Source organism: Penaeus chinensis, chromosome 19 (genome assembly GCF_019202785.1).
Source record: "Penaeus chinensis breed Huanghai No. 1 chromosome 19, ASM1920278v2, whole genome shotgun sequence".
In the NCBI taxonomy this organism is placed as follows: domain Eukaryota; kingdom Metazoa; phylum Arthropoda; class Malacostraca; order Decapoda; family Penaeidae; genus Penaeus; species Penaeus chinensis.
Genome location: NC_061837.1, coordinates 22,343,250 through 22,353,249, shown reverse-complemented (window position 1 = coordinate 22,353,249; position 10,000 = coordinate 22,343,250). Strand labels below are relative to the sequence as shown.

The following is a 10,000-nucleotide window of genomic DNA, read 5'->3' as shown; positions in this document are numbered from 1 at the left end:
TATATTTATGTGTATATATACATATATACATATATATATATATATATATGTATATGTATATATATATACATATATATGTGTGTGTGTGTATGTGTGAGTGTATATATATGTATATATATGTATGTATGTATTTATGTATACAGTATATATATGTACACACACACACACACACACACACACACACACACACACACACACACACACACACACACACACACACACACACACACACACACACACATATATATACACACACATATATACACACATACCATATTTATGTATGTAAGTATATATGTATATATATACATATATATATATATATATATATATATATATATATATACTGGGCAAACGTCTCTCTGTATATTTGAGACCGTTTCTTCCAGATACATTGCTTATGTTACTGCATGAAATATTCCTCAATTCAGTGACTATTGCCAGTCGATCGTCTACTTCTCATTTTTTTTTTTTAGATGTTTTCTTTCTGCTATTTGTAAGCTTTGGAACAGATTGCCTTCAGAGATAGAAACTTCTCTGACACCTGAAAAGTTTAAAAGCTCAGCTAATATGTGTTTACTACGTAAATAGTTGATAATTTTCTATCTTATCTTTATTTCTTAGCTGTGTTCTTTATATGGCTTACCATTATAATGATTATATATATATATACGGATCCATTTCGGTTATATGTTCGTCTGATGAAGAAATGGCGAGTTCGAAACGTTATAATTCAGTTTCATTCCTTATTGCTGCTATTTCCTTTTTAAGTTTTAACACATTTATATATCAATCCGACCATTAAACCAGCTTTCAACCTATCTGTCTATATATCTTTATCTGTTTACGTGTTGTTTATTTCGTCTATCTATCTATGTAACATAAAAAGCTGCCGAAAAGAGTCGTCTGAAATCTATTACGTAAATACGATGAAGGTCATGAACAGTGTGTGTGATATCACCGGTTTCCTCATATGCATAAAATGCCGTATGCTGTATATATGTATATACAAACATAAATATCTATCTTTTTGTCAATTTATCTATCGATCTATATCCGTACAAAAAAGAAAAGAAGCAAAAAATGAAACACTTATGAACAAACGAAAGTTTTTGACTGCCGCGTAAAGCCTATTTTGATAGTCGGAGGGGAAAAAACCTGTCCGCGGGACTGTCTCTGCCCGCGAGGGGCTGAGAGCGCGAGGGTGTGGCTGAGGATGAGCGGGTATAAAAGAACCGACTCTTCTGCCAACCGCCACATCGTCCTCGACCTTCACCACAACATGAAGATCATCGTAAGTACACGTGTTTAGCAGGAAGCCGAAGAGGCTGCAGTAGATCAGCTGTTGTTTGAGCCAACTACAGAAGCATTGTGTATACGTGAACTGCAGTGTGGATATATTAGTCGCCATAGAATTTATTTCAAGCATTGAACCTTGGTTTATTAGATTTTCTTAATTTGCCTGGATGATTATAGTCTGGATATTGAAAATCTATCAAAAGACAGTGTCCATAATTATGGCGATGATGAATGAGAATGTACACATGACTATAGTGTCAGTCACATACATCAATTAATGAAGTTCACACTTTTGGTTACAAAAATAATTCCGTTACACTAAACTATCTATTCGTGCTGTCGATTTCAGAAAACTAAAATCTATGTTATGTAACTAACATTTTTGCAATGCAGGTGTTGACAGCTCTGGTGGCCTCGTGCTGCGCGGCCCCGCAGTGGTACCCGGCGATGTCAAGTGCACTGGTTTATGCTCAGTCCAACTCTCCTGCCGTGATGAAGATCCCCGAGCCGGGCATCAATCTGGGCACTCCCCTGGTTGCCCGCGCCCCCGTCGTTCCTGTCGTCGCTGCCCCAGTCTCTATCGTCCGAAACGCCGTCCCTGTGGCTCCAGCTGCCCCGCTGCTCAAGAGCACGGCAGTCGTGGCCTCAGCTGTCCCCGTCCCTGTGGCTCCGGTTGCCCCTATGATCAAGAGCGCTGTCCCCGTCTCTGTAGTGGCGCCACCTGAGCCCCTCATGGCCCCTGAACCCCCCATGCCGTCCCTCAGCGTCCCTCACGTGGGAGGCCAATTCCACGCCCAAGACGAGGCTGGTCAGTACACCTTCGGCCACTACGGCGGCCCCAACACCCGTGTGGAGAGCAGGGACTATCTGGGTCGTACCTCCGGCAGCTTCGCCTACGTGGACCCCGAGGGTGACGTCCAGGTGAGGAAGTACGCCGCCGCCCCCTTCTCCGGCTTCAGAGTGGCCGCCTCTGACCTCGTCGAGGACACGCCTGCCGTGGCTCAGGTCAAGTCCGCCCACGCCCGCGCCCACCAAGCCGCCAGTTCCCTGGTCACAACTGCATAAGTCACAACATCGCTACCCAGACTGCACTTTACATAAACTGTAAATATATACAGTAAATGAAATTATGATGAACATATTCTTTTACTTTAATTTCCTTCTGTTAGTAAACAACTAAACTCACACACACATGCATGGGATCATAATGTAAAAATGGTTGCAACTGCTGGAAGTAGAATAAGATATTCCATATAAATCTAAACAGAATACAAATTAATGAAAAGAGATAGAGAGAGGGAAAGAGAGATAGAGACAGAAACAGAGAGTGAGAGAGAGAAAAAAGAGAGAGTGACAGCGACAAAAGGCCACAGTCAAAATTCCCTTACCTAAAGACAGATTTCAATTCACATAAAGTATTCTTCGGCATATATATATATATATATATATATATATATATATTTTTTTTTTTTTTTTTTTTTTTTTTTTTTTCAAGAAAACGTAAGCACAACAAGTATTCGCCATTGCACCGTCTGTATTTAATGTTTCCAAATACCCTAACTAATATTGAATAAAGATGGATCAGTGCCGGCAACTTTTCAGCTTTTAGTATGTAAGTTTGAAATAAAGACTACAGCTTGAAATAAAGAAGTAAGGACTACATCACAAAAGCAGCCTCCATCACACGTTAAGTTTAATACAAAAATTATGCGAAACGAACGAAACGAGACACAGAGAGCACGAATTAAACTGGAAAACAACAAATTTGGAGAAATGGAAAGAAATAGCCTTGCATGGAAGTGCAGTATCTTATTATCAATATTATTATTATTATTATTTCCATTATCATTATGCTATGGAAGACGAAATAGTAAATAACTGTACACAGTATCCAACAAGAATATATAGTAGGGACCTATACCATGGTCGATCAGAGGGATGTACCCCGTTTGCCTGTTAAGAAACTCTCATTTCAGTTTTTAAAAGGCATCGCGTGGAACCATAAGTGACCGTTTCTCTCCAATCCCCCTCCGCCATTCCTTCATCAGTTGTTGTCTTGAAGCTGAGTTGGAGGAAGTGGATAGCAGCCACTCCACTGCTAACCACGAGCGCCCTGTTGCTTTGCCGTCGTCGGTGAGCAGGTGAGCAGGCAGCTGACATCATTTACTTTCCCGCGTATTACACACTATCGTGCAGATTGCGTTTGAATACTTCAACCAACGTTAGACCTCGGTTCCAGCAATGAAAGAGCGCAAAAACAAGGATTTTTTTTCATGCTTGTGCGTGTGTACAATACACACATAAACACACACAAACACTCACAAACGCACACACACATACACGCATATATGTATGTGTGTGTGTGGGGGAAAAACTGGAAAGGCCAAAAACAAGATGTGAGTATAACATCAGAGACGTCACAGGATTAAGCTTGGTCTGAGTGACAAGAAAAGTGAAGGAGAGGGAGAGCTGGCATCACACCTCTTCGGTCCTCTATCCCGGTTAGACAAATGGGCTGGTCTTGGCCCAGCGGAGATCAAGGTCATACCACCTCAAAAATGTGACCTTGATCTATAATGAAAAGGTCTATGCCAAGGCCAGACAAGTGGTAACGTGGAGACAGTATGTTATCAGGATTAAACTCAGAACCCTTTTAGTGTGGGTCTTGGAGAAGGCGTACCTAATTGTTGGAAATGTTGCAGATGAATTAGCTAAATCCATGGCAGAAATTTTTGGAGGACCACGCTGCTTGCTTTTCCAACTTCCAATCAGAGAAACAGAGCTTTAACAGAACTCAATTAAATCCTGCCACTCTTGCCCTCTTGCCCTATTAAACGGATTTGGTCATGTAGCTCTGCTATAGAATCGTTTCCGGAAGTGAATTAGTAAAGACCGCTATGGTGTAAAGAGGCTGTCATTCCCGTTCCAAATCCTAGAAGGGAACGTCGAGAGAACTTCCAATCTGCCACTGCAAGCTGATTAAGAATTGCAGGTTGTTTTTAATGGGTTAAGAAAGGTGAGATCGACCACTAGCGTCCTGGTGTGGTTGAATACAGCTATCTCTGTAACATGTAAAGCAAGTAGTGTAATCCTTCCTCTATCAACAAAATGCGAGAGATTAGGCATGATCTTGGCAGTTATAAGGCCAACGTCCATCCCAACCAAGAAACAGGAGTCGTAATGGCATGGCTGTGAATGGGATATGCAAGAACGACTCATGTACAGCTGATGGCTAGAGAGGTGCCAGGAGCCATTAACAGTCCCCCATGCAGTTGGAAAGTGTTCAGAATTCTCACGCCAAAGACTCACAAAATAAGAAATTTAAAATTCTTATAATTAACATTTTCGAGGTTTCTCTTCAACGACATTAAATACTCGTAGACAGATATTTTTGTTTGTTTATACCTGTTTAGTGTTTATAGACTACTAGCTTTTCTAAAAGTATTCTAATGCATGATGAGAGAGGCAGTACTCGACAAGTCACTCAACAGGCATCGCCCCGCTAGCAGTTGGGAGGCGCGCAGCTACCAAAAGCGAGAGGCAGAAACAAACGTCTTCTCTAAAACCATCAGGAGACAGGGCGCTTGGGAACGACAGCTCCTCCACTGTCGTAAGGACAGAGTCTCGCGGAAACGTTGTATATCCATCAGTTTCATAATGAAATGACCTTAGCCAATATGTTACTCTCTTGATATGGCACAATTAAAACCTAAGCGTTCTGGGGACACGGAGCTAAAGTAACAAAAAATACGGCATTGTTTGAAAAGATATATATATCTAATATACACATAGACTCACATACGTGTGTATATACATATACACATTTCTGCGTATGGTTATCTATCTATCTATCTGTATGTATGTATGTATATATATATGTGTGTATACATACATATTTATGTATATATATATATATATATATATATATATATATATATGTACTTGAATATATACACATATAGATGTGTGTGTGTGATGTATGCGTGATGTATATATGCATGCATGTATGTATTTATATATTTGAATGCATATATTACATATACACGGAGATCAGAGGCTAAGGGAAAGGTGGAACCGTTGCCAACAGCCGAAAGTCTTTGGGCCCTACCAAGTAAAACCTGCAGTGCTTTGATAGCAAGATAAAAACCCGTCCGCGGGACTGTCTCGGCCCGCAAGGTACTACTGGCGCGAGGGTGTGGCTGAGGATGAGCGGGTATAAAAGAACCGACTCTTCTGCCAACCGCCACATCGTCCTCGACCTTCACTACATCATGAAGATCATCGTAAGTACACGTGTTTAGCAGGAAGCCGAAGAGGCTGCAGTAGTTCAACCGTTGTTTGAGCCAACTATAGAAGCATTGTGTATACGTGAACTTCAGTGTGTGTTTATAGCTACATCAGCTATGTAACGTTAGTAGAGCAGCTCATATCAAAATTCTTTTTGAAAATTCGATTAGGTTTTCTTGGTTTGCCTAAGTAAATGCAAGGTCTATATAAATAAGGTCTCGTCAATTCGAAATTCTACCTTGGGTAAATATAGCTTAGATAATCGAGTGCCGATCAGAAACAGTACTTGTCAAATGGAAGATTATGAAGAGTGAGAAAGTACATAAACAGTGTCAGTCATCAGTATCTGTTAAAGATTTTCGGTAACTAGAAATGATTCTGTTATATTAATAAGTGTGCTGTTTATTTAACAAAAAAAAAAAAAAAAAAAAAAAAAAAACTCAAGCCCAAGTTACAGACTAAGATCCCCATCCCAAGAAAAATAACATTTTTGCAGGTGTTGACAGCCCTGGTGGCCTCGTGCTGCGCGGCCCCGCAGTGGTACCCGGCGATGTCAAGTGCACTGGTTTATGCTCAGTCCAACTCACCTGCCGTGATGAAGATCCCCGAGCCGGGCATCAATCTGGGCACTCCCCTGGTTGCCCGCGCCCCCGTCGTTCCTGTCGTCGCTGCCCCAGTCTCTATCGTCCGAAACGCCGTCCCTGTGGCTCCAGCTGCCCCGCTGCTCAAGAGCACGGCAGTCGTGGCCTCAGCTGTCCCCGTCCCTGTGGCTCCGGTTGCCCCTATGATCAAGAGCGCTGTCCCCGTCTCTGTAGTGGCGCCACCTGAGCCCCTCATGGCCCCTGAACCCCCCATGCCGTCCCTCAGCGTCCCTCACGTGGGAGGCCAATTCCACGCCCAAGACGAGGCTGGTCAGTACACCTTCGGCCACTACGGCGGCCCCAACACCCGTGTGGAGAGCAGGGACTATCTGGGTCGTACCTCCGGCAGCTTCGCCTACGTGGACCCCGAGGGGGACGTCCAGGTGAGGAAGTACGCCGCCGCCCCCTTCTCCGGCTTCAGAGTGGCCGCCTCTGACCTCGTCGAGGACACGCCCGCCGTGGCTCAGGTCAAGTCCGCCCACGCCCGCGCCCACCAAGCCGCCAGTTCCCTGGTCACAACTGCATAAGTCACAACATCGCTACCCAGACTGCACTTTACATAAACTGTAAATATATACAGTAAATAAAATTATCCTGAACATATGTTTTTACTTTAATTTCCTTCTAATATTATATTCACATCACGCATAACTAAGTATGCGGATTGTGGATGTAAAGATGAAATAAATATATAGTGATAACGCTTCTCACCTGGAACTTACCTCTCATTCTAAAACCTCTCCCCCTCTCCCTCTACGTCCCTCCTTTCTCTTTGTCTCTCCCTCCATCCCTCTCCTCTCCTTTTCTCACTCTCTCTCCTCTCTCTCTCTCTATGTCCCTCCTCTCTCTCTCACTCTCCCTCCATTCTTCTGTCTTATTCTCTCTCCGCTCTCTTCTCTCTCCTCTCTCTCATTCTCTCTCCTCCCTCTTTCTCTCACTCTACCCCCATCCCTCTGCCTCACTCTTCTCTCTCTCTCTTCTTATCTATATCTGTATATATAATCACACGTTGCAATATATATCATAAAAAACCTTGATGAAGTTCAGCATGAATATTAGTATATATCACTTATGTAAAGTAAGAACTTTAGAATGCAGATGACACAAGCTAACTTAAGACAATACAGTTTTTTACATCACATAACTAAATCGTTACTTATATTTTTGTTACTCGGTCTATATGAATTTAGTTTTTTTTCTATCCAAAAATGAAATCTAACGTTTAATATGCATCATCGTCAGCTGTCTTTGACGTCACTATTACAATTAAGGCAGTTATGCTTCTTATTTTTATATGTAAAATATGTTGATGAAAAAAGGGTAAAGGAAAATCTTTTGTCATTCCATTTACGCGAATATGTATTTTGTTTTGACATATGGCACAATACTGTTATAGCTTTTTACTTTGACATTTCCAAACGTTATCTTTACGTTCTGATTCTAAAGGACAAAAAGAAACAAACAAGGGAATGAAATAGGCCTACCTTGAGTATTCTTGCGGTTATTATTTTTTTGTTAGTATAGGATTGCGTACCATAAGCATCCACTATCACGCGTCTTCGATCGTATCCTATGGTTTCAGATTTTGTTCTGTCTTCGTTCGTCTAGATCCTCTTTGGCTGCTTAATTCGTTTAAAACTCGACGATAAAAAATGAAGAGTCTATATAACAGAGAACAGCAAATTTAAGCATCGTATAATACACTGATGATTTGTTTCTAAGTTGCAGTAGCAATGTTTGATAGTTAAAACAGAGATGAATAAACCTTTTGCTAAAAATGCTTTACAGTGGTGCAGAACTATATAAAAAAACGGACCATAGTAAATTACTACATATTACAGGATAACAGAGAAATTAATATGCACTACAGTCGAATAAGAAAGGTATATCAGCAAGTACGAGAAAATTATTTTAATGAAATACTTAGACTAAGATGATATTCGCTCATTTATTAAGATCTTCATCAACATGCCACGCGGAAATCTATATTTCTGTGCAATATATCTTAATGCAACAACAAACATGCGAAGTTATAAAAAAGAGAAAAAAAAAAAACGAAAAGCAAGACAAAGGAAATGAACCCGTATTGGTCTGGATACATCAACGGGAAGGTCACGGCAGAGGGAGCGAGTATATAAGGCCGGGAAAGACCGCTGGGCATCACTTCTTTAAAGTCGTCGACCTTCGTAACATCGCGATGCAGTTCCTGGTGAGTTTACCATTAAAACCATCTTATGTTATTGTTTGATAAGAAGGAAGGGAATAGCTTGCAATTTTGTTACGATTAGCGTTGGTCTAATACAGTGGTTTCCATTCTTTTCTATTCTGTGGCCCCCGACCAATATATAATAATCTCCATGGCTTCGTTCAGTGTCTTTCTTTTCAGATTCAATTATTACTAGTTATGAATAGTTTAATGATGCCAATTGTCATAAGACAAGAACACTTTATGGAGAGATTCTTTTTCACTGACAAGTGAGAGATGAGTATCTGTAGGTAGTGTTGATGAGACAAAATCCACTTTAAGTCATATTTCTCCATGGCCTCCAAGAAAGTATTCGTTGGGAACCCCTGTATTAATACATTTAATGTCTGACTTTATATAAATTGTGAATGCTGCGGTAGTACTCCTCTACTGAAGTAATATGATATGCAAATACAATAAACATTATATACAACACTGATATGTCAACGTAGAAAAAAGGACTATTTCATATATTACAAATTACTAAACTTCGTTTTTAACAACTAAACACGAAATGCCACAAAAGGATGTGTTAATATCAGTTCCGCCGAGATCTCCCTGGCACTGATGTCATTCCCATTGCAGATCCTGGCAGTGCTAGCAGCCTCGTGCTCCGCGGCGCCACAGATGTTCCGCGCTGTGTCGGGGGAACTTTACTTGCTTCGCTCAGACATCCCATCAGTTGTCAAGATCCCTGAACCAGGAATAAACCTTGCTGCTCCTCTTGCACAATCTGTCGCCTTTGTCCCTATCCCTGCCCATGTCCCTGCTTTCAGGACAGCGGAAGTCGTTGCTTCCATTGGTCCTGTTTTCGCAAGCACAGCAGGTGTGGCTCCTGTTGCCCCTGTGGTGGTCAACCCTGTAGTCGAGAGCGCAGTTGTGTCTGTTTCTGCCCCTGTAGTTAAGAGTGCATCAGTTGTGGTTCCTGTTGCCCCTAAAGTCAAGAGCGCAGAGATTGTGACTGTCTCTGCCCCTGTAGTAGTTGACCCTGTAGTCAAGAGCGCCTCAGATGTGGCTCCTCCTACCCCAGTAGTAGTTGACCCTGTAGTAAGGAGTGCAGTTGTGGCTGTTGCCCCTGTGGTAGTTGATCCCGTAGTCAAGACCACAGCAATTATGGCTCCTACTGTCCCTGTAGTTAAGAGCGCTGTCCCTGTGACCGTAGTGGCGCCGCCTGAGCCCCTCATGGCCCCTGAACCCCCCATGCCGTCCCTCAGCGTCCCTCACGTGGGAGGCCAATTCCACGCCCAAGACGAGGCTGGTCAGTACACCTTCGGCCACTACGGCGGCCCCAACACCCGTGTGGAGAGCAGGGACTCTTTGGGTCGTACCTCCGGCAGCTTCGCCTACGTGGACCCCGAGGGGGACGTCCAGGTGAGGAAGTACGCCGCCGCCCCCGGTTCTGGCTTCAGAGTGGCCGCCTCTGACCTCGTCGAGGACACGCCCGCCGTGGCTCAGGTCAAGTCCGCCCACGCCCGCGCCCACCAAGCCGTCAAGTCTCTCACGCGGGACGCTGTCGTCACGACTGCAT

At 42.8% G+C, this 10,000-nt stretch overlaps 3 protein-coding genes across 3 annotated transcripts in view; all 3 read left to right on the top strand.

Moving 5' to 3' along the window:
* The first annotated feature begins 1,201 nt into the window (after positions 1-1,201).
* LOC125035179 lies at positions 1,202-2,436 on the top strand. The gene is made up of 2 exons (XM_047627406.1): positions 1,202-1,294; positions 1,693-2,436. The coding sequence occupies exons 1-2, from the start codon at positions 1,217-1,219 to the stop codon at positions 2,362-2,364; spliced, it is 750 nt and encodes a 249-aa protein (XP_047483362.1). The 5' UTR covers positions 1,202-1,216; the 3' UTR covers positions 2,365-2,436.
* A 1,971-nt stretch (positions 2,437-4,407) lies between these two features.
* Positions 4,408-6,828, top strand: LOC125034954. The gene is made up of 3 exons (XM_047627001.1): positions 4,408-4,476; positions 5,424-5,582; positions 6,083-6,828. The coding sequence occupies exons 1-3, from the start codon at positions 4,408-4,410 to the stop codon at positions 6,752-6,754; spliced, it is 900 nt and encodes a 299-aa protein (XP_047482957.1). The 3' UTR covers positions 6,755-6,828.
* Positions 6,829-8,268: 1,440 nt separating this feature from the next.
* The window catches only part of LOC125035375 (calphotin-like), a 1,824-nt gene continuing 92 nt past the window's right edge, over positions 8,269-10,000 (top strand). Inside the window, exons 1-2 of the mRNA XM_047627733.1 lie at positions 8,269-8,436; positions 9,058-10,000. The exon at positions 9,058-10,000 is cut by the window's right edge and continues 92 nt beyond it. Of these exons, the coding sequence (XP_047483689.1) occupies positions 8,425-8,436; positions 9,058-10,000 (955 nt within the window). The 5' untranslated portion in view covers positions 8,269-8,424. The remainder of the gene's footprint in view (positions 8,437-9,057) is intronic.